The sequence below is a fragment of the Coregonus clupeaformis genome, chromosome 29 (genome assembly GCF_020615455.1).
Source record: "Coregonus clupeaformis isolate EN_2021a chromosome 29, ASM2061545v1, whole genome shotgun sequence".
NCBI classification, from domain to species: Eukaryota; Metazoa; Chordata; class Actinopteri; order Salmoniformes; family Salmonidae; genus Coregonus; species Coregonus clupeaformis.
In genome coordinates this window covers 19,790,315-19,815,211 of record NC_059220.1, presented here as the reverse complement: position 1 = coordinate 19,815,211, position 24,897 = coordinate 19,790,315, and the positions used below count along the sequence as shown (strand labels likewise).

Genomic DNA, 24,897 nt, shown 5'->3' with positions numbered 1-24,897 from the left:
GTCTTTTAGCCTCTGCCTTGCTCATTGACACTTCAACATCAACATCCCCACTACTAAGTGCTTGTTTAGCCTGTGCATCTACTGCCTCGTTCCCCTCCACCACCACATGGGCTGGAACCCAAGTAAATCTTATATGAATACCCATCTGTTTAATCCTGCCATGGGTTTGTAGCACCTCATAATGCAGGTCTTGTCTGCTACGTGAGCTAAAGGACTGGAGACTCATTAACACTGCACATGAGTCAGAGCAAATAACTACTCTGTCTGGCTTAGCTTCCTCCACCCACTGCAAGGCCAACAGTATGGCCATCAGCTCCGCCGTATATACAGCCAGATGATCTGTAATACGTTCCTGCACTACAAATGCTGACACAGTACGTCCTGTCCTTGGATCTTTTGAACCATCTGTGTAAATGGCCACAAAATCCTGATACATAGTTTCCAGACGTCTCTTAAAGAAATCAGCTGGATCACGGATTTCTACTCCAGTCTAGTAGGTGGCGGTAACGCAACATATTGGATGCCAGCCGCCGTTAAACCTCATCAAAGAAGAAATGACGGCGGAAGCAGACGATGAAGGGGATTCTGAATCCAATGGCGGTAGAATCAAGGAGAGTTGGAGTATTGTCTAAAATAATGGAAAACGGAGCAAAATAGTGTACAGTGATGAGAATGTCCCTTCGTATCTAGTAGGAGTACGGTTTGTTAATGAAGAGCAGTTGAGCAGATTACCAATCTTTAAGAAACCATTTGAGATACCCAAACTGGTGGAGAGAGTGCTAGGTAAAGTGAAGGCTGTGAGGATCACGAGAGCAGGCATGTTTATTTTTTGTGCTTCTGCGGATCAGAAGGAACGTATGTTGCATCTCACCTGATTTGATAAGTTTTAGGTGTCATGTGTGTCTCTTCGGAACAGGCACCCCTTAAGGGGGTTATATCTGGCGTCTTGTGGGAAGTTGATTTTGAAGAGATGAAAAATATTCCTGGAGTGATTGATGCACGTCGGATGAATCGTGTGGTGAATGGTATAAAAGTATAGTCTATCTGTTCTTGTTTTTTGATATGGAGTCTCTCCCGACTCAAGTGCAGAGGCCGACCAATGTGATCATTGTAAAGCTTTTGGTCATGTTTCAAGTGTTTGCAGAAGGGAGAAGCTGAGATGTCCAAGTTGTGGAAAAGATCATATCATGTGTTTTAAAAGTGAGGAAAATGTGACATGTTGCAATTGTGGTGGGAACCATGAGGCTACAGTGAGGGAAAAAAGTATTTGATCCCCTGCTGATTTTGTACGTTTGTCCACTGACAAAGAAATGATCAGTCTATAATTTTAATGGTAGGTTTATTTGAACAGTGAGAGACAGAATAACAACAACAAAAATCCAGAAAAACGCATGTCAAAAATGTTATAAATTGATTGTCATTTTAATGAGGGAAATAAGTATTTGACCCCTCTGCAAAACATAACTTAGTACTTGGTGGCAAAACCCTTGTTGGCAACCACAGAGGTCAGGCGTTTCTGGCCACCAGGTTTGCACACATCTCAGGAGGGATTTTGTTCCACTCCTCTTTGCAGATCTTCTCCAAGTAATTAAGGTTTCGAGGCTGACGTTTGCCAACTCGAACCTTCAGCTCCCTCCACAGATTTTCTATGGGATTAAGGTCTGGAGACTGGCTAGGCCACTCCAGGACCTTAATGTGCTTCTTCTTGAGCCACTCCTTTGTTGCCTTGGCCGTGTGTTTTGGGTCATTGTCATGCTGGAATACCCATCCACGACCCATTTTCAATGCCCTGGCCGAGGGAAGGAGGTTCTCACCCAAGATTTGACAGTACATGGCCCCGTCCATCGTCCCTTTGATGCGGTGAAGTTGTCCTGTCCCCTTAGCAGAAAACCCCCCCCAAAGCATAATGTTTCCACCTCCATGTTTGACGGTGGGGATGGTGTTCTTGGGTTCATAGGCAGCATTCCTCCTCCTCCAAACATGACGAGTTGAGTTGATGCCAAAGAGCTCCATTTTGGTCTCATCTGACCACAACACTTTCACCCAGTTCTCTGAATCATTCAGATGTTCATTGGCAAACTTCAGACGGGCATGTATATGTGCTTTCTTGAGCAGGGGGGACCTTGCGGGCGTTGCAGGATTTCAGTCCTTCATGGCGTAGTGTGTTACCAATTGTATTCTTGGTGACTATGGTCCCAGCTGCCTTGAGATCATTGACAAGATCCTCCCGTGTAGTTCTGGGCTGATTCCTCACCGTTCTCATGATCATTGCAACTCCACGAGGTGAGATCTTGCATGGATCCCCAGGCCGAGGGAGATTGACAGTTATTTTGTGTTTCTTCCATTTGCGAATAATCGCACCAACTGTTGTCACCTTCTCACCAAGCTGCTTGGCGATGGTCTTGTAGCCCATTCCAGCCTTGTGTTGGTCTTCAATCTTGTCCCTGACATCCTTGGAGAGCTCTTTGGTCTTGGCCATGGTGGAGAGTTTGGAATCTGATTGATTGATTGCTTCTGTGGACAGGTGTATTTTATACAGGTAACAAACTGAGATTAGGAGCATTCCCTTTAAGAGTGTGCTCCTATTCTCAGTTCATTACCTGTATAAAAGACACCTGGGAGCCAGAAATCTTTCTGATTGAGAGGGGGTCAAATACTTATTTCCCTCAATAAAATGCAAATCAATTTATAACATTTTTGACATGCGTTTTTCTGGATTCTTTTGTTGTTATTCTGTCTCTCACTGTTCAAATAAACCTACCATTAAAATTATAGACTGATCATTTCTTTGTCAGTGGGCAAATGTACAAAATCAGCAGGGGATCAAATACTTTTTTCCCTCACTGTACATCTTTCGATTGCCCGACAAGGGTGAAAGAGAATGAGGTGGCCAAAGTCAGGGCTGTCCAGAGCATTTCATATGCAGCAGCTGTTAAAAGGGTTGAGGGTTTGAATGGTGCTCCTGAAGAGTCCATGGTGTAGATAGGCCTTCACAGCAGGCTGCAGGGGTTGCCTTTCACCAGCAGGACCCTAGCATTTTAAAAGTTAAGAATGTGGACTTTGTGGCCTTTATAGCTATGGTGATTAATTGCACTGCCAAGGTGGAGAGAAGGTCCAGGAAGATATATATCATTGTGGATGCGGCGGAGCGGTTCCTGGGACTGAAAGATTTCCTGGCGCAGGAGTTACATGGAGTATTGGCACAAGCCATACCACCGCCTCAGGCCCTAGAGCCTGAGAATGGAGATATGGAGATTTGAAAGAAGGAAGAAGTGGGAGTTTTGTTTTGGTCAATGTATAATATTTTATTTGGGTCGATTAAGTTAGTTTCCCTATCACATATGGATTTTCTTTTTACCTTGTTTTGGTTTAACCCGTACAGTTGGTGGTGGCAATACACCTTTTTGGGTTGTAGTCCGCCATAAAACCCGCAGAAGAAGAAGAAGAAGAACCGTGATCACATGGTAAGCTGGGAAAATGCGCTGTCTCTGCGTACTTTCTCAGCGTGGCGAAATTGTAGTTTAACGTCCTTTTATATTAGTTTTTGAAAGCGGCTTGTTTCTTGAAGGATTATGTGAAAGCAGAAGTGCTGTGGTGAAACTAGAGGACGTGTCCAGCAGTAATAATGCAGATTTACACATGACAGTCAAAATTACAGTATGGTTAATAAAGTCTTTGTGTCAGCGTTGTTTGCGCAACATTGGGATTTTTAACATACCCCAAACTGGTCCATAAACAAAGGGCGCGTTCAAGTGGATCACTTTTGTCAAGACTAGAGGAAATACAGTTTGTCAAATTGAGCATTTTAGCCAACCCTAACCCTTTTCCAAAACGTAACCAAATTATCCTAACCTGCGACGTTAATTCTCCCAACCTGCTGCGTAAGGTCTAATTTACTACGAAATGTCAATTCTGACATAAAATGTATCCCATGTAGTCAAACCCCTGCCTTTCAAAGTGTGTTGCATTATGGGGATACAACATTTCCGATTTGCCGACTGCAAAAGAGAGGAAGAGGCAAAGCGAGAGGTTTTACTCGGCTCAAAGTCTTATGGTGTTTTTCAGAGTCAGTAGAAAGGCATCTTTAGTGTCCTACATTTTCATAACTGTGACCTTAATTGCCTACCATCTATAAGCTGTTAGTGTCTTAACGACCATTCCACAGGTGCATGTTCATTAATTGTTTATGGTTCATTGAAGAAGCATGGGAAACAGTGTTTAAACCCTTTAAAATTAAGATCTGTGAAGTTATTTGGATTTTTACAAATTATCTTTGAAAGACGGGGTTATTTTTTTGCTGAGTTTATATACAGGGTCAGTTCTATGAAGGTCAATGCATGTCATAAGTGTACAAGCATGTACAGTACCAGTCTAAAGTTTGGACACACCTACTCATTCAAGGGTTTTTCTTTATTTTTTTTACTATTTTCTACATTGTAGAATAATAGGGAAGACATCACAGCTATGAAATAACACATATGGAATCATGTAGAAACCGAAAAAGTGTTAAACAAATCAAAATATATTTTAGATTTTAGATTCTTCAAAGCCTTGATGACAGCTTTGTACACTCTTGGCATTCTCTCAACCAGCTTCACCTGGAATGCTTTTCCAACAGTCTTGAAGGAGTTCCCACATATGCTGAGCACTTGTTGGCTGTTTTTCCTTCACTCTGCAGTCCGACTCATCCCAAACCATCTCAATTGGGTTGAGGTCGGGTGATTGTGGAGGCCAGGTCATCTGATGCACCACTCCATCACTCACCTCCTTGGTAAAATAGCCCTTACACAGCCTGGAGGTGTGTTGGGTCATTGTCCTGTTGAAAAACAAATGATAATCCCACTAAGCCCAAACCAGATGGGATGGTGTATCACTGCAGACTGCTGTGGTATCCATGCTGGTTAAGTGTGCCTTTAATTCTAAATAAATCACAGACAGTGTCACTAGCAAAGCACCCCCACACCATAACACCTCCTCCTCCATGCTTTATGGTGGGAAATACACATACGGAGATCATCCATTCACCCACACTGCGTCTCACAAAGCCACGGCGGTTGGAACCAAAAATCTCAAATTTGGACTCCAGACCAAAGGACACATTTCCACCGGTCTAATGTCCATTGCTCGTGTTTCTTGGCCCAAGCAAGTCTCTTCTTATTATTGGTGTCCTTTAGTAGTGGTTGCTTTGCAGCAATTCAACCATAAAGGCCTGATTCACACAGTCTCCTCTGAACAGTTGATGTTGAGATGTGTCTGTTACTTGAACTCTGTGAAGCATTTATTTGAGCTGCAATTTATGAGGCTGGTAACTCTAATAAACTTATCCATAGGTAACTCTGGGTCTTCCATTCCTGTGGTGGTCCTCATTAGAGCCAGTTTCATCATAGAGCTTGATGGTTTATGCGACTGCAAAAGTTCTTGATTGTTCAGTATTGACTGACCTTCATGTCTTAAAGTAATGATGGACTGTCGTTTCTCTTTGCTTATTTGAGCTGTTCTTGCCATAATATGGACTTGGTCTTTTACCTAATAGGGCTATCTTCTGTATACCCCCCCTACCTTGTCACAACACAACTGATTGGCTCAAATGCAATAAGAAGGAAAGAAATTCCAGAAATTAACTTTTAAGAAGGCACACCTGTTAATTGAAATTCATTCCAGGTGACTACCTCATGAAGCTGGTTGAGAGAATGCCAAGAGTGTGCAAAGCTGTCATCAAGGCAAAGGGTGGCTATTTGAAGAATCTCAAATATAAATTATGTTTTGATTTGTTTAACACTTTTTTGGTTACTACATGATTCCATATGTGTTATTTCATAGTTTTGATGTATTCACTATTATTCTACAATGTAAAAATAAAGAAAAACCCTTGAATGAGTAGTGCAAAGTACTGAGTTAAATATGAGTTGCGTCTGTATAATCAGTTTTGTAGTTGTAACATTTAACTTCATTACCTACCTAGCATGCAGGTAATGTGATGTGAATAAATACAACAAGACAACAGAATGGAGCTGAAGAAGATGGCAGCCGTTTTACAGCCCTCTAATCAATTTTACTATTATGTGTGTTTTTTCGCGTTATTTGTAATTTATTCTGTACATAATGTTTCTGCCACCGTTTCTTATGACCAAAAAGAGCTTCTGGATATCAGGACAGCGATTACTCACCTCGTATTGGACGAAGATTTTTTCTCCATCAATCATTTGAAAATAAATTAGACAACCTAAGATTACGGTTAACCTACCAATGGGACATTAAAAACTGTAATATCTTATGTTTCACCGAGTCGTGGCTGAACGACGACATGGTTAACATACAGCTGGCGGGATATACGCTACATCAGCAGGATAGAACGGCTGACTCCGGTAAGACAAGGGGTGGCGGTCTGTGTATACAGTGGGGGAAAAAAGTATTTAGTCAGCCACCAATTGTACAAGTTCTCCCATTTAAAAAGATGAGAGAGGCCTGTAATTTTCATCATAGGTACACGTCAACTATGACAGACAAAATGAGATTTTTTTTCTCCAGAAAATCACATTGTAGGATTTTTTATGAATTTATTTGCAAATTATGGTGGAAAATAAGTATTTGGTCAATAACAAAAGTTTCTCAATACTTTGTTATATACCCTTTGTTGGCAATGACACAGGTCAAACGTTTTCTGTAAGTCTTCACAAGGTTTTCACACTCTTGCTTGTTTGTAGGTGACCAAATACTTATTTTCCACCATAATTTGCAAATAAATTCATAAAAAATCCTACAATGTGATTTTCTGGAGAAAAAAAATCTCATTTTGTCTGTCATAGTTGACGTGTACCTATGATGAAAATTACAGGCCTCTCTCATCTTTTTAAGTGGGAGAACTTGCACAATTGGTGGCTGACTAAATACTTTTTTCCCCCACTGTATTTGTAAACAACAGCTGATGCATAAAATCTAATACTAAGGAAGTCTCGATGTTTTGCTCGCCAGAGGTAGAGTATCTCATGATAAGCTGTAGACCACACTATTTACCAAGAGAGTTTTCATCTATATTTTTCATAGCTGTCTATTTACCACCACAAACCGATGCAGGCACTAAGATAGCACTCAATTCGCTGTATAAGACCAAAAGTAAACAGGAAAACGCTCATCCAGAGGCAGTGCTCCTAGTGGCCGGGGACTTAAATGCAGGGAAACTTAAATCCGTTCTACCTAATTTCTACCAGCATGTTAAATGTGCAACCAGAGGGAAAAAAACTCTAGACCGCCTTTACTCCACACACAGAGACGCGTACAAAGCTCTCCCTCACCCTCCATTTGGCAAATCTGACCATAACTCTATCCTCCTGATTCCTGCTTAAAAGGAAAAACTAAAGCAGGAAGCACCAGTGACTCGGTTAATAAGGAAGTGGTCAGATGATGCAGATGCTAAGCTACAGGACTGTTTTGCCAGCACAGACTGGAATGTTCATGGATTCTTCCGATAGCATTGAGGAGTACACCACATCAGTCACTGGCTTCATCAATAAGTGCATCGATGATGTCGTCCCCACAGTGACCGTACGTACCCCAACCAGAAGCTATGGATTACAGGCAACATCCGCACTGAGCTAAAGGGTAGAGCTGCCGCCTTCAAGGAGCTGGACTCTAACCCGGACGCTTATAAGAAATCCCGCTATGCCCTCCGACGAGCCATCAAACAGGCAAAGAGTCAATACAGGACTATGATTGAATCGTACTACACTGGCTCGTCGGATGTGGCAGGGCTTGAAAACTATTACAGACTACAAAGGGAAGCACAGCCGCGAGCTGCCCAGTGACACAAGCCTACCAGACGAGGCAAGCAACACTGAAGCATGCATGAGAGCATCAGCTGTTCCGAATGACTATGTGATCAAGCTCTCTGTAGCCAATGTGAGTAAGACTTTTAAGCAGGTCAACATTCACAAGGCTGCAGGGCCAGACGGATTACCAGGACGTGTACTCCGAGCATGCACTGACCAACTGGCAAGTGTCTTCACTGACATTTTCAACATGTCCCTGACTGAGTCTGTAATACCAACATGTTTCAAGCAGACCACCGTAGTCCCTGTGCCCAAGAACACTAAGATAACCTGCCTAAATGACTACCGACCCGTAGCACTCACGTTTGTAGCCATGAAGTGCTTGAAAGGCTGGTCATGGCTCACATCAACACCATTATCCCAGAAACCCTAGACCTACTCCAATTTGCATACCGCCCCATCAGATCCACAGATGATGCAATCTCTATTGCACTCCACACTGCCCTTTCCCACCTGGATAAGAGGAAAATCTATGTGAGAATGCTATTCATTGACTACAGCTCAGCGTTCAACACATTTACATTACATTTTACATTTTAGTCATTTAGCAGACGCTCTTATCCAGAGCGACTTACAGTTAGTGAGTGCATACATTTTCATACTGGCCCCCCGTGGGAAACGAAACCACAACCCTGGCGCTGCAAGCGCCATGCTCTACCAACTGAGCTACAGGGGACATGAAGTAAACAGAGTAATGAAAGCGAAATGGTAACCATAGTGCCCTCAAAGCTCATCCCTAAGCTAAGGACCCTGGGACTAAACACCTCCCTCTGCAACTGGATCCTGGAATTCCTGACGGGCCGCCCCCAGGTGGTAAGGGTAGGTAACAACACATCTGCCACGCTGATCCTCAACACGGGGGCCCCTCGGGTGCTTGCTCAGTCCCCTGTACTACCTGTTCACCCATGACTGCATGGCCAGGCACGACTCCAACACCATCATTAAGTTTGCCGACGAAACAACAGTGGTAGGCCTGATCACCGACAACGATGAGACAGCCTATAGGGAGGAGGTCAGAGACCTGGCCGTGTGGTGTCAGGATAACAACCTCTCCCTCAGCGTGCTCAAGACAAAGGAGATGATTGTGGACTACAGGAAAAAAAAGAGGACTGAGCACGCCCCCATTCTCATCGACGGGGATGTAGTGGAACAGGTTGAGAGCTTCAACTTCCTTGGTGTCCACATAACCAACAAACTATCATGGTCCAAACACCAAGACAGTCGTGAAGAGGGCACGACAAAGCCTATTCACCCTCAGGAGACTGAAAAGATTTGGCATGGGTCCTCAGATCCTCAAAAAGTTATACAGCTGCACCATCGAGAGCATCCTGACTGGTTGCAGCACTGCCTGGTATGGCAACTGCTCGGCCTCCGACCGCAAGGCACTACAGAGGGTAGTGCGTACGGCCCAGTACATCACTGGGGCCAAGCTTCCTGCCATCCAGGACCTCTATACAGTGTCAGAGGAAGGCCCTAAAAATGATCAAAGACTCCAGCCACCCTAGTCATAGACTGTTCTCTCTGCTACCGCACGGCAAGCGTTACCGAAGCGCCAAGTCTAGGTCCAAAAGGCTTCTTAACAGCTTCTACCCCCAAGCCATAAGACTCCTGAATAGATAATCATGGCTACCCGGACTATTTGCATTTTTATTTCAGCTCATGAAACATGGGACCAACACTTTACATGTTGCGTTTATATTTTTGTTCAGTGTAGCTTTTAGCTAGCTAGCGTTAGCTTCCTAGCTGCTCGGTAAGCTAGCATGACTTGCTAGAAAGTTCTAGAAACAATTTGAGGAAAAAGTAACTAAACAAAACAAGTTTTATTATCAACTGAAACAATATGTTTCTCCTGTCTTGAATGAAAATATCATATTTTGCAATCTCCCAAAATAAATGCGATCCTTGATGATAGACTAGGCTCTTCTCCATCTTGTCTTGTGGTTAGTTATAAATATCTTTGGTGAAACCCTCCATATGCTTTCCGTCCAGTAGCCGAACGAGATTGCATGAAGATGACATACGGCGTAATCAAATACAGTAAATCACGATGTAAACGGGGCATTATGTTACTTTCAAGACAACTGGGAACTCAGGGAAAAAATGAGGTCAAATCATGATGTCGGAAAGTCGGAGCTCTCAAAAGATGCCAGAGTTCCCGACTTGGAACTCCGAGATAGATGACCGTTGAAAAGTTCGTTTTTTCCCCGAGTTCCCAGTTGTCTTGAACTCTCGGAAGTCTGAGATTTCCGAGTTCCCAGTTGTTTTAAAAGCACCATCACTGCTTGAACACACCCAAAGAGGTAAGCTTCAAAATAAGTCTACTGTAATGAAAGTGATTCATTTACATTACATTTACGTCATTTAGCAGACGCTCTTATCCAGAGCGACTTACAAATTGGTGCATTCACCCTATAGCCAGTGGGATAACCACTTTACAAATGTTTTTTTTTTCACACACAGGATCCGCGCAAGTATTCACACACAGGAGGACCGCAGGAATGACCTCCGTAAGGAAAATGACGTCCCTTTAGAGTGCAAGAACAAGATGTATGTCAGGAGAAGTGCTGTATTATCATAAGGAGATGTATACTTGGAATACGGAGGAGGAATGGAGGGAAAAGGAGGCCGAGTAGGTCGAAGAGAGAGGGGGAGGAAGAGGGTGAGCTTGAATCTGTAAGAAATTGCAGAAAAGGGGGAGATGGTTTGGTAAAGAAGAATGGTAGAAAGTGTAAGCAGAGTGAGCTGTACGCTGGATCGAAGACAGGAGGAGAAATGGAAGGGAGTGAGGGCGAAGTATCGGAGGGGGTAGGTGTGGGGAAGTTCTCTGAGCCCAAGGCTGGCACCAAGGGTCAGGATAAAGATGAGTCTGTGACGGTAGGAGTAAACATTTTGGAAAAAGTGGAGCCTTGCATTTTGGCTGATCCATTTGTGGTTTCAGGGTGGGTGAAAACAGAGTTGGGTGCTGTGAAATCGGTGAGGGTAACCAGAAGTGGTCTGGTGATAATTGTTTGTGATTCTGCTGGTCAGAGGGAGCAGGCGCTACGCGTTAAATGAATGGGGACAAGAGATGTGAATTGTTTTGCTCTCAAGAAAAGGGCGCCATTGAAAGGAGTGAGTACTGGGGTAGCGGTAAATGTGAAAGTTGACCAACTGAAGGGGAAGATTCCCGGTGTTTGTGATGCTTGTCGTTTGGTGCGACGCAGACAGGGTGGCGTGAGTGGTGAAATAGAAGAGTCTTTGTCTGATCTTTTGTGATTTTATGTTGAGTCTTTTCCCAACAAAGTGATGTTAGGATATATAAGTTATCCTGGACACGCTTTTGTGCCGAATACATTACGTTGTTACAGGTGTCAAGCTTATGAACATGTGGCAGCAGTGTGTAGGAGGGAGGTTCCTAGGTGTGAGAAGTGTGCAGAAGGGCATATGACAAAGGAATGTGTAGCATTGGGGAAAGTAGTGGTATGTGTTAATTGTAGGAGTGCCCATGGGGCTGAGGATCAGAAATGTCCGGTCTGAGTGAGGCAGGTTGAGGGTTCCAGGGTTAGAGTTGTGCAGAAGTTGTCATATGCTGAGGCAGTGAAGAAAGTAGAAGAAGATGGGTCAAGGGGGAGGGATCCTGAGAGGAGTGGTGTGAGTAGTAGATATGTACCAGTACAGAGGGATAGGTCAACAAGTGATATATGTTTCAGTAAGATTGGATTTTTAGCGTTTATAACAATATTTATCAACTGTATGGCAGGGATGGAACGTAAGTCGCAGAAAATTAAGGTTGTGGTGACAGCTGCAGAGAGGTATTTGGGTGTATGAAAAATGTATGCACTCACTAACTGTAAGTCGCTCTGGATAAGAGCGTCTGCTAAATGACTAAAATGTTAAAAAAAAAATGAATGACACTTGAAGTCAGAAAAGTTACAGGGTGTTGAGTGGTGGTGTCCCCTCCTTTCTGCCTGTTGGCCTGAGGTAGGACTAGATCGATTTAAATAGTGAAGTAGGGTGGTGGGTTTTTAGTGAGTGTAGGGTTAGATGATTTTGTTGATAAAACAAGTTTACTGGAGAACTGAGACGAAGTAGAGACTTTGGACAGGGTGGATATGGTATAATAAAAGGCAGTTTATTCAGAGGTAAAGATATCTGGAATCGCGTGCACAGACCCGTTCGTCAATCTCGTAGGGAGATATCTGAGAGAGCCCCAAAACATTGTGTGCTGACATTTTATACAATAAAATGAAGTAGGTTGAATCTAGTAGTTCTGATCTTCTGATTGGTCCTGATGAGTTGGGCGAGGTCACCTCCAGGCTAGTGTCACTGTTGCATTGGCTCTGAGTCGGGTTCTCTGTCTTCAGATGTTCAGCCTAAGAGAAGGGGATTTTTGTGTGTGTGTGTGTGTGTGTGTATGTGTGTGTGTGTGTGTGTATGTGTGTGTATGTGTGTGTGTGTGTGTGTGTGTGTGTGTGTATGTGTGTGTGTGTGTGTGTGTGTGTATGTGTGTGTGTGTGTGTGTGTGTGTGTGTGTGTGTGTGTGTGTGTGTGTGTGTGTGTGTGTGGGGGGTGTGTGTGTGTGTGTCCTCAGAGCAAGAACTCGTGAGTTGGAAGAACTGAGAGACCTATGGCGTGGGTGTTGTCCATAGCCACCTGCTGACAAGGCTGACAAGATAGGACTCTTTTTGTCCATTGTATTGAATACAAAGGCCCAACACAAAATGGGTCATGCACAAGATTTTAGTCAGACCAAGCTATAACATTATATATTTACTACGACAGTAGGGATTTGTTGATGTACAAATAATAATATTTGTATTTATTTTTTCAAGCAAAGTATAAGGGAGTTATACTCCAGTCTTGTAGGTGGCGGTAATGCAACATGTATTGGATGCCAACCCCTGTTAAACCTAATCAAATAAGTGATTCACACACGGTCTATTTCGCATTTCGTTACTTTAAAATCGTTAGGCAGGCCTGAAAGAATCATTTAAAAAAATTACTGAATGAACCACCCATCTCTGGTGGGTAGTGGCGTTCAGCTCGTATTTTTTACACCCTGGAACAGCACTCTTATCTCGTGATTCATGATGCTGCGCAAGTGATGTTATTTTTTTAATAGATCCGCGCAAGTATGAATAGGCCTACTTTATCTACTGTAAATTCTCAAGACAGGTAATGTATTTTTGTTTTGTTTTACGACTCACAACTCTGCTCTCAGCACAGCGAACAATGAATAATACTGGGTAAGTTCTTGACACATTTCGCATATGTTTTCTTTGCAACTTTATAGGCAGCCATGGTAACGAAAGATAAAGGTACCAGATTCGTTAGTCTACGTTTCGATCAAATCAATTCTGCTGCAATAAAGCAAAAACAAAAACAAATGTACAAAAATACCAAACCCAAACTGAATTTTCTAAAAATCTGTGATCTATCGCTGTAGCCTACTGTATTTCCGGTAAATGCATTATGCCCTTGTAGCTAAGCCTAGTTAGCTACATTGTCATTTTAGCTTTTTGGCACACTTGGCTGTATCTCAACAATACACCTGGCCCATGTCCTCATGCATGAATGATAAAGTTTCTCCTAAATGTGGACATTGTCATTGTGCACGCTGTGGTGAAGGATATGACAATTCTACACAGCAGAATAAATTGTCTGTGTGGAGTTTTTGAAACTATTTGCTTTCTCTTTCACTGTACACAGCAGTTTGAGAAAATCCTGTTCCTGGAGAGTTGTAGGCCAGAGTATGGTTCTTGATTTGCCAGTTGAATAAAGGGGGAGGGGTACATGTTTTTTTTTAAATAAAGTAAAGAAAATGACAGGCACATTAGCCTATCTTTGAAAATATGTCACTATATCAATAGAAAGGAAATGTGCTTGTATCCTCTAGTCCAGGCTATGTTGTTTTACAGATTTATAAACTATATGTAAACTTATAGTAGTTTATAAACTACTTTATAAGTCCTTTTAAAAGCACCAACCTTTTTTTATGTTTTGTTGTACCTTTATTTAACTAGGCAAGTCAGTTAAGAACAAATTCTTATTTACAATGACGGCCTACACCGGCCAAACCTGGACGACGCTGGGCCAATTGTGCGCCGCCCTATGGGACTCCCAATCACGGCCGGTTGTGATACAGCCTGGAATCGAACCAGGGGGGTCTGTAGTGATGCCTCTGTAGCTCAATTGGTAGAGCATGGCGCTTGTAACGCCAGGGTAGTGGGTTCGATCCCCGGGACCACCCATATGTAAAAATGTATGCACACATGGCTGTAAGTCGCTTTGGATAAAAGCGTCTGCTAAATGGCATATTATATTATTATATTATATGCCTCAAGCACTGAGATGCAGTGCCTTAGACCGCTGCGCCACTCGGGAGCCCAATAATATATAAATGATAGACCTCTCCCAGCACTAGGACTAGGCTACACAGTTCAAACTATATAATGAACTGAAGTAGCCTACCTAAAAAACATTAACTAGGCAATCGAGGAAAGCATGAAAGATACACTATTGTTGAGCTTTAGTACAGCACACACTCAGCCGAGGGCATATGCTGGCCTATCTTGCTAGCTGTTTTGGCATCTCACAAGGGCGTGTGAATGAGTAACCTTCGAGTAGTTGTGATATCGGAGTTGAGTGGCACATAAGGGAAATTCCACAGTAACAACTATTTTTCACTTTAAAATGTATGTCAAACAAAAAAACTATGATTGCAAAGTTAGACAAACCATACAACTCTATGCACAAGGACTACTTTTAACAATTTGTATGGTTTGTTTAACTTTGCAATCATTGGTTTTTGTTTGGCAGACATTTTAAAGTGTCACTCTGTATTGTGGACTTGCCCATAAACAGAGTTCTCTGGCACTGCATTCTGTTCCTCTTAATGACAATTATTTTCTCGAGGATTAGGAAGGTTTTGTGTACAAATAGCGGAACAAGATTCAAATAGAAAATGGATATTATTCCGTGTTGATAATATCTAGCATACAATGCTGTAATATCTTGACGGTTTCACTTGTGCTTTTTCTGACCTGTGGGTTAGCAGCCTGTCAACCAATGTCTTGTTGGTAGTATAGTATTAATTTAGTCAACAAAGTCAAAGGACTAGAGTTGATTTACTGGTTACCATAAGTATACTGAACAAAAATATAAACGCAACATGCAACAATTTCAACAATTCTACGTAGTTACAGTTCATATAAGGAAATCATTCAATTAAAATACATTCATTAGGCCCTAATCTATGGATTCCACATGACTGGGCAGGGGCGCAGCCATGGGTGGGCCTGGGAATGAGTTTTCCCCACAAAAGGGCTTTATTACAGACAAAAATACTCCTGTTTCATCAGCTGTCTGGGTGGCTGGTCTCCGATGGTCCCGCAGGTGAAGAAACCGGATGTGGATATCCTGGGCTGGCGTGGTTACACTTGGTCTGCGGTTGTGAGGCCGGTTGAGCGTACTGCCAAATTCTCTAAAATGACGTTGGAGGTGACTTATGGTAGAGAAATGTCCCCTGTAGCTCAGTTGGTAGAGCATGGCGCTTGCAACGCCAGGGTTGTGGGTTTGTTTCCCACGGGGGGCCAGTATGAAAATGTATGCACTCACTAACTGTAAGTCGCTCTGGATAAGAGCGTCTGCTAAATGACTAAAATGTAAATATGTAATGTAAATGGACATTCAATTCTCTGCCAACAGCTCTGGTGGACATTCCTGCAGTGGACATTCCTCTGGTGGACATACCTCCCTCAAACCTTTAGACATCTGTCGCATTGTGTTGCACATTTTAGTGACCTTTTATTGTCCCCAGCACAAGGTGCACCTGTGTAATGATCATGCTGTTTAATCAGCTTCTTGAAATGCTACACCTGTCAGGTGGATGGATTATCTTGGCAAAGAAGAAACACATTTGTGCACAAAAAGTAAGAAAAAATAGCTTTTTGTGTGTATGGAACATTTCTGGGATCTTTTATTCCAGCTCATGAAACATGCATTTATTTTTGTTCAGTATAGCTTCAGGAGCCTATGTCTCGTGTGGCAAATCCACATTCCTGAGAATGAATAAGCATACTGTATCTACACGAGTTCAGCCTAATCCACCATGTTTTCTTGAGATGGGCTCATGACTCGTGCACACCGAGCCTGATAAAATCAGACATTTGCAATGGGGAGAAGGGACAACTTCTGTCACATTGGGTTATGGGTATCTCATTTTAGAAGCCTCCTGATTTCCTATTCCGTAGTTCTCACAGATATGAAAGCCTTGGGTTTAGTGAAATCTAGGCTAGTGTTACAGTCTACCTTGCATTACAATAGTGCTTCACCACATTACCTTCTTCTATTCAGAAGACAGGAACATGATTATGACAAAGGAAAGGAAGTCTTTCAAAGCATTGAGACACACTGGCAGTCTCGGTGCAGACCAGACTTCAAGAGAACATGTTTGTATTATGGTAAATAGGTCAGGTGGTGGAGCCAGTTAAGTGTACTCTAATCAACACAAACAGTCTATATTATTAACCTGATACATCAATGTCAGTGATGATTGCAGACTTGTTTGAAGGGGGCCCTAATTGATTGCGTAGGGTTGTTCCACACATGATGAGCGGCCTCTATTAGTAGGTACAGCTAGCCTAATTGTCAACAGTACAGGGTTGTAATTAGCGATGAATGCACCGTTTCTTCTATGCAATATAGAAAATGATTAGCTGAAAACATTTCCCCAGTGAGGGACGCCCCTTCATAAGTTTTATATTTCCTCATGCGTAATTTAGGAGTTTTTCCCACCTTACTGCTGTTTAGATAATTAATTACAGGTGAAAATACTTTTACATAGTTAAGAGGCTGCTAAAAAAAGATCCTGAGAAAGTTTCAACGTAGCAGAAATAGCCTATAGACAACATAGTAGTAAACATTTTTACAACAAACTCACTTTGGCCCTACTTTGACTTAGACCATGTGATATACGTTAGTGATAAGGAGGGCACATGGCAGGTGTTTCCATCTCCATACTCAGACCCTTCCTATCAGTAGTGGAAGTAATTATATCTTGGTGTCCGAAGTACAAGGTGAGGGTCCATTTTGAACTAGAAGTTATTGCCCTTCAAATACAGGCCTGAAAAAGGGGTTGGGAGTATTGCCTAAAACAAAACAATTAGTCATAGCTGTCACTTAATCAATGCTTATCTCAAGGACTTAAGTCCCTCTTACCTACTATCTGTCCTACTTCTTTCTCCATAAGGTCACTACTTTTGAAACCTTTCTGATTATTGTTTTGTATTTTTCTCTTTCAGAAAAACTGCACTGTAAGCGGCCCTCAGGCAACAGAGGACCAGGTCTGGCCACCCAGGCCCAGGGAGGGTGCAGGGTTCTGGGTGTAGGGTGCCCTGGCCACTGGGCCTATGGAGCGGATCCACTGGGTGAGACACCGCTGGCAGCAGCTGGTGGCTACAGAGTCAGGTCGAGGCCGGTACTCGGCCCCTGCCGCCCTACCCACCAAGAGTTCCCCAGTTCTCCACAACACACAGCAGCTCACTGGCAAACGGAGGACGGTCATTGCCCGGCACGGACCCTACCAGCATGAGTATCACAGCATCTCCAAGGGATGCCAGGGCAACGGCATCCGCACCACCAAGTACAGCCTTCTGAGCTTCATTCCCATGAACCTGTTCCAGCAGTTCCACAGGTGAGTGGGATACCTAACCACATGCTGATTTACACAGGGGATGGGTAGACCATACCTGATTACAATCAGACAATCATGTTTGTCGATGTCGGGAATTAACTCGAGCAGGAGTGCATAGGAGTCACTTGATTATAATCATGCAATTAGGTTCGTTGTGAATTAACTCAAAATGAGCAGATGCCAAATGGAGACTGCAGTGCGCCCATAAGGGTTCAGGTAGCCTTAGGGGCTGGGGGTCGATGTGGGATTTATCAAACCCCTTTTGACCCTCCTCCTCAGGGTGGCCAACCTGTACTTCCTGTTCCTGGTGATGCTGAACTGGATCCCAGTGGTGGAGGCCTTTCAGAAGGAGATCACCATGATTCCCCTGGTAGTGGTGCTCATTGTCATTGCCATCAAGGATGCCCTGGAGGACTACCGCCGCTACCGATTTGACCAGAAAGTCAACAACAACATCGCCACAGTGTACAGCGGGTGAGTGGGCAAGCTGGACAGTAATGGCCAGGGTTTATTGTTTATAAGGGAATAGATCAACAACAGTCACCGTGTTGTTACAGACTATTTCACACATAGTTATGGAGTTTAGCATTTTTTGTTATTACACAATACACAAGTGGAATAAGTCATGGTAATTATTACTCTTGTGTAACACTGTTCTTATACAATGTTCTTAGTTACCAGATACATTACAGCATTACAACATGGGTGTATTGATTTTATGATGGCTAGTATTCAAATTGAAGGTCTTAAAACATCTTGAACACAAACTTCATATCCCACAGTCCTCTGTGTTAATCAGCACCAAAGCACCATGGCTTTTTCGCAATTGAATTTGCTCAACTCCTGCGTCCTCTCTCTGTCCTCTCTCGCCTCCATTTGAAAAAGGTCAAGGGTAATCGAGAAGAGGCGGCGAGGAGAGGAAACATGAACGAAATGTGCTTGTATGAAATTACTCTCTTTCTCCACATTTTATAGATAAAACAATATGTTTTTGAATGTGTGCATGTTTTTCTCCTCTGACAAAACAAAAGCTGATTCAAAGGGGGTGTGACAGATTTAGAAGGACTCGGGTAGGATACACATGACTATCCTCAATGAAAGGTAGCTAACAAATTGACATCTCCTTGACCACTTATCGGTTTCTGGGTAATGGAGGAGAGAGGATGGAAAAAAGTCCCATGAATTGCGTACTGGGACTTCCTGTAACAGTAGGATCAAAGGTGAAGTAGCAATTTACATTTACATTTACGTCATTTAGCAGACGCTTTTATCCAGAGCGACTTACAAATTGGTGCATTCAACCTATAGCCAGTGGGATAACCACTTTACAATTTTTTTGTTGTTGTTTTTTTTTTTGGTGGGGGGGTAGAAGGATTACTTTATCCTATCCCAGGTGTTCCTTAAAGAGGTGGGGTTTCAAATGTCTCCGGAAGGTGGTGAGTGACTCTGCTGTCCTGGCGTCGTGAGGGAGCTTGTTCCACCATTGGGGTGCCAGAGCAGCGAACAGTTTTGACTGGGCTGAGCGGGAACTATGCTTCCGCAGAGGAAGGGGAGCCAGCAGGCCAGAGGTGGATGAACGCAATGCCCTCGTTTGGGTGTAGGGACTGATCAGAGCCTGAAGGTACGGAGCTGCCGTTCCCCTCACAGCTCCATAGGCAAGCACCATGGTCTTGTAACAGATGCGAGCTTCAACTGGAAGCCAGTGGAGTGTGCGGAGGAGCGGGGTGACGTGAGAGAACTTGGGAAGGTTGAACACCAGACGGGCTGCGGCATTCTGGATGAGTTGTAGGGTTTACATGATACAGCCTACAGTTCTGTATTACCATTAGCATACCAAACATGAACACATTTCCTAGAGAGAGCCTGAAGCTGAGGACAGGTGATCCTTACACTGGATTAGATGTTGATTATTGTAGATTCAGTTGTCTGTGTGACTGTATGTAGTATAAAGAGCACCATACGTACAGCACAGATAATCTAGTGGGTTGCTCATTTACCCATTCCTTTGTGCTGTCCAGGGTTTCACAATCCATATTCATAGGAAGTCATAAAAGTTCAACTTTGAGTTGTTTGTTTATGACATGAAGAAGTGTGGAGGAGTGGCTCTATTGGTCTCTAAGGCAGCGAGGTGTAGTGCCGTAAAGAAACTCTACACCATGGAAGAACTTAAGCTCTCCTCTGCAAAGTAGCTATATTTTCCTCTATCTAAACTTCACCCTGGCAACTCAATGTCCTGGATCATGATAGATGATGACAGTAAAACAGAGTGGGCATGTGAATCTAGAGGCAGAGCTCGGTCGGTCACGAGTGGCTGGAAATGCCGAAGAGCGATACAAGGGTCGGCTTGGATTTGAATCAAGGTCACCAATGAGTAAACCCTCTGGAATTTAACTGGTGGAGTCTTTCACTGGGCTTAGGAGTCATGTACAGCTTGGAGCGGCCGGTCCGAGGACAAAGTTCCAGTCTGAAGGACCGACTGGGGAGGAAGAGGAGGACGGTGGTATCCTCCCTCACAGTGGATGAAGAGCTGACAGAAGTCCTCAAGTCATACAGCAGCAACAAGGTGACCACCACCAAGTACTCCTTCCTCTCTTTTATCCCCAAGAACCTGTTCGAACAACTCCACCGCTTTGCCAATATCTATTTCATATTCCTGGCAGCTCTGAACTTTGTTCCAGTGGTCAATGCCTTCCAGCCGGAAATCAGCATTATTCCCATTCTCCTGGTGCTGGCAGTGACGGCAGTAAAGGATCTTTGGGAAGACTACAGGAGACACAAGTCGGACAAGTTCATCAACGGACTGGTCTGTGAGGTTTACAGCAGGTAAATACACTCAGTGTAGATTTTGGTGGAGCAAAGGTTTGTTTGTTATCTCTGAATGGGAGCAAATGGAATTCAAATGGAATTAGTACTGCTTATATGGGGTAAACTGACTGAAAAATGGTTTGAAATGTCCTGGTTTAAGCACGAGATCCGTTTACAGGTCGACATTCTGAAAGCTATATTAACATACTAGTCTGGGATTATTACAAAGCATGGATAAGTGTGAGATAACAGGTTAACAAACTGACTGGTAATTATATGTGACAACTCAACTCAGCAAAAAAAGAAACGTCCCTTTTTCAGGACCCTGTCTTTCAAAGATAATACGTACAAATCCAAATAACTTCACAGATCTTCATTGTAAAGGGTTTAAACACTGTTTCCCATGCTTGTTCAATGAACCATAAACAATGAATGAACATGCACCTGTGGAACGGTCGTTAAGACACTAACAGCTTACAGACGGTAGGCAATTAAGGTCACAGTTATGAAAACTTAGGACACTAAAGAGGCCTTTCTACTGACTCTGAAAAACACCAAAAGAAAGATGCCCAGGGTCCCTGCTCATCTGCGTGAATGTGCCTTAGGCATGCTGCAAGGAGGGTCCGTCATGGTCTGGGGCGGTATGTCACAGCATCATCGGACTAAGCTTGTTGTCATTGCAGGCAATCTCAACGCTGTGCGCTACAGGGAATACATCCTCCTCCCTCATGTGGTACCCTTCCTGCAGGCTCATCCTGATATGACCCTCCAGCATGACAATGCCACTCGCCATACTGCTCGTTCTGTGCGTGATTTCCTGCAAGACAGGAATGTCAGTGTTCTGTCATGGCCAGCGAAGAGCCCGGATCTCTATCCCATTGAGCACATCTGGGACCTGGATCAGAGGGTGAGGGCTAGGGCCATTCCCCCCAGAAATGTCCGGGAACTTGCAGGTGCCTTGGTGGAAGAGTGGGGTAACATCTCACAGCAAGAACTGGCAAATCTGGTGCAGTCCATGAGGAGGAGATGCACTGCAGTACTTAATGCAGCTGGTGGCCACACCAGATACTGACTGTTACTTTTGATTTTGACCCACCCTTCGTTCAGGGACACATTTTATTTCTCAGTTGTTGAATCTTGTTATGTTCATACAAACATTTACACATGTTAAGTTTGCTGAAAATAAACGCAGTTGACAGTGAGAGGACATTTCTTTTTTTGCTGAGTTTACTTTAACATGTAAACAAAACGTACAGACCTGTAGGTCTGCAGCTTCTTCTTTATACTTACTAGGGTTGTATATGGTGCCATCAAACTGACTAGCATGCAAACTAGAGCAGGGACAGTGCCTTCGGAAAGTATTCAGACCCCTTGACTTTTTCCACATTTTGTTACGTTACAGCCTTATTCAAAAATTAATACATTTATTTTTTTCCCTCATCAATATAGACACACAATACCCCATAGTGACAAAGTGAAAACAGGTTTTTAGAATTTGTTTGCAAATGTATTAAAAATAAAAAACTGAAATACCTTATTTACATAAGTATTCAGACCCTTTGCTATGAGACTCGAAGTGGAGCTCAGGTGCATCCTGTTTCCATTGATCATCTTTGAGATGTTTCTACAACTTGATTGGAGTACACCTGTGGTAAATTCAATTGATTGGACATGATTTAGAAAGGCACACACCTGTCTATATAAGGTCCCACAGTTGACAGTGCATGTCAGAGCAAAAACCAAGCCATGAGGTCAAAGGAATTGTCTGTAGAGCTCTGAGACAGTATTGTGTCGAGGCACAGATCTGGGGAAGGGTACCAAAAAATATCTGCAGCATTGAAGGTCCCCAAGAACACACTGGCCTCCATCATTCTTAAATATAATAAGTTTGGAACCACTAAGACTCTTCCTAGAGCTGGCCGCCCGGCAAACTGAGCAATCGGGTCGAGAAGGGCCTTGGTCAGGGAGGTGACCAAGAACCCGATGGTCACTCTGACAGAGCTCCAGAGTTCCTCTGTGGAGATGGGAGAACCTTCCAGAAGGACAACCATCTCTGCAGCACTCCACCAATCAGGCCTTTATGGTAGAGTGGCCAGACGGAAGCCACTCCTCAGTAAAAGGCACATGACAGCCCGCTTGGAGTTTGCCAAAAGGCACCTAAAGACTCTCAGACCATGAGAAACAAGACTCTCTGGTCTGATGAAACCAAGATAGAACTCTTTGGCCTGAATGCCAAACGTCACGTTTGGAGGAAACCTGGCACCATCCCTACGGTGAAGCACGGTGGTGGCAGCATCATGCTGTGGGGATGTTTTTCAGCGGCAGGGGCTGGGAGACTAGTCAGGATCGAGGGAAAGATGAACGGAGCAAAGTTCAGAGATCCTTGATGAAAACCTGCTCCAGAGCGCTCAGGACCTCAGACTGGGGCGAAGATTCACCTTACAACAGGACAACGACCCTAAGCACACAGCCAAGACAATGCAGGAGTGGCTTCGGACAAGTCTCTGAATGTCCTTGAGTGGCCCAGCCAGAGCCCGGACTTGAACCCGATTGAACATCTCTGGAGAGACCTGAAAATAGCTGTGCAGCAACACTCCCCATCCAACCTGACAGAGCTTGCAAGGATCTGCAGAGAAGAATTGGAGAAACTCCCCAAATACAGGTGTGCCAAGCTTGTAGCGCCATACCCAATAAGATTCGAGGCTGTAATCGCTGTCAAAGGTGCTTCAACAAAGTACTGAGTAAAGGTTCTGAATACTTATGTAAAACGTGTTTTTGCTTTGTCATTATGGGGTATTGTGTGTAGATTGATGAGGGAAATAAACAATTTAATCCATTTTAGAATAAGGCCGTAACATAACAACATTTGGAAAAAGTCAAGGGGTCTGAATTCTTTCCGAATGCACTGTATATGCTGAACTGAAAGTAGGACAAGTTGACATAATCTCTAATTACAAGGGGTTAAATGATACGATCTGTGGTTTTAAAACATTGTTGTGCCATGTTAGAGATGGACACACACACATCCCACTCAATTCCTCTCATGTCTCTCTGCACAATGCCTTGACAAGAGACATTCATTGTTCAATGGCTATGTCCTCACTTGTTGAAGTTTCTTTATCATAATCTATTTTGCTCAGGATGGGGTTGCTTAAATCTATCCCCTTTTCCAGAGTCTAGGAGTGAGAGGTGGAGGTAGCCTGTTGGTTCTTCCTCCCAGGTCTACATTGTTCATAGCTTAATGAGGCCAGACAATCCCTAGGGCAGGGGTAGGCAACTAGATTCTGCCGCGGGACGATTTGTGTTGGAGCGGATGGTACATCATTATAATCATTTGTACACTGCAAATTGAGCACAACTAAGCCCAAAAAGAGGTTGTATTTGAAAATAATAATTTCGTACCTTGATTACATTGAGACACAATCACGTCTCTTTTTGTATTTGTAGGAATACTTGGGAATAGATTTTCTAAATTAAACTTCTCATTTTTAGCTGAATTCCTGGTGATTTTAGTCTTTTTTGACCAAATCTAAATACTTTAGGGGCCAAAGAAAATCACTTGCGGCCCGATTTTGGCCCACAGGCCGCCTGTTGCCGACACCTGCCCTAGGGCCTATCCACACCAACTGACTATCTTTAACATATATTTTATATTGGGTGAATAACAAACCACAGTATTACAGTAATTTGTTTCTCAGTTCCCAGTTCCTGCCAGGAAAGGATGGTGGTGGACAGTAAGATAAATGATTAACCTTGAGGTGTATTCACACACTGTGGCTCATAGCTGCCTTGGCTGAACATTGTGTGTTTGAGAAGCCTTACACTCACGCCCTCTGATTGATTTGAAGACTTGTTTCTTAACACCCACCCTACCTTACAGTTGGCATGGTTCCATCTTGTGCATGTTGCTGTGTACCCAAACACAGGTCACTGACCGAAATGTAGACAGAGAAAGTGCAGGGTTAATGGTGTTTTCTGGAGTATTTACAATGTGTAAAATATGTAACCATGTCTGTGTTTAGGAACGTTCAATGGTTGTTTAGAGAGACATGTTCCTTTGCTTGTGTGAATACTGTTCGTATGTGTGAAACTGTTATTTAGTTGTCATTTGTGGTATTGTTAGCAACGTTTTAACCATAACCACAGAGGGTCTTCAGGCTTTCGTTATATTTGATAGTACACACATGGTCCCACTCTCATTGCCCTTAACAGGTTATCTTGTGGTCTTTTTTACCATAGGAAACAGCAGATGTATGTGGACCAGTGTTGGCAGGATGTCCATGTGGGGGACTTTGTCCGTCTGTCCTGTAATGAGATCATCCCTGCAGACATGCTGCTGCTGTACTCCTCTGACCCCCACGGTGTCTGCTACATCGAGACGGCCAACCTGGACGGGGAGACCAACCTCAAACAGAGACAAGTTGTCAGAGACCTGCCACAACAGGTATGTGGCTCTGATTGGTTTCAACATGCTGTTATCATTAATTGTCATGATGGCACTTCAGTGTTTGAAATACTTGAGGCTTAAGTCTTAAAGCAAGCGTGCAAGAGACGGGGCAGCTCGCCCTGCCTAAACAAAACACTGCCGTTTAT

At 43.5% G+C, this 24,897-nt stretch overlaps 1 protein-coding gene across 3 annotated transcripts in view; it reads left to right on the top strand.

Annotated features, from left to right (window-relative positions):
• Positions 1-12,736: 12,736 nt before the first annotated feature.
• The window catches only part of LOC121544795 (phospholipid-transporting ATPase VD), a 31,260-nt gene continuing 19,099 nt past the window's right edge, over positions 12,737-24,897 (top strand). For 2 of the 3 annotated variants that reach the window (XM_041854948.2, XM_041854945.2), the window contains exons 1-4: positions 12,737-13,051; positions 17,108-17,499; positions 17,779-17,973; positions 24,544-24,748. In XM_041854948.2, coding sequence (XP_041710882.1) covers positions 17,216-17,499; positions 17,779-17,973; positions 24,544-24,748 — 684 coding nt within the window. In that variant the 5' untranslated portion in view covers positions 12,737-13,051; positions 17,108-17,215. Of the gene's footprint in view, positions 13,052-17,107; positions 17,500-17,778; positions 17,974-19,602; positions 20,323-24,543; positions 24,749-24,897 lie in introns of those variants that run through there. The other variant, XM_041854947.2, reaches the window with a different exon arrangement.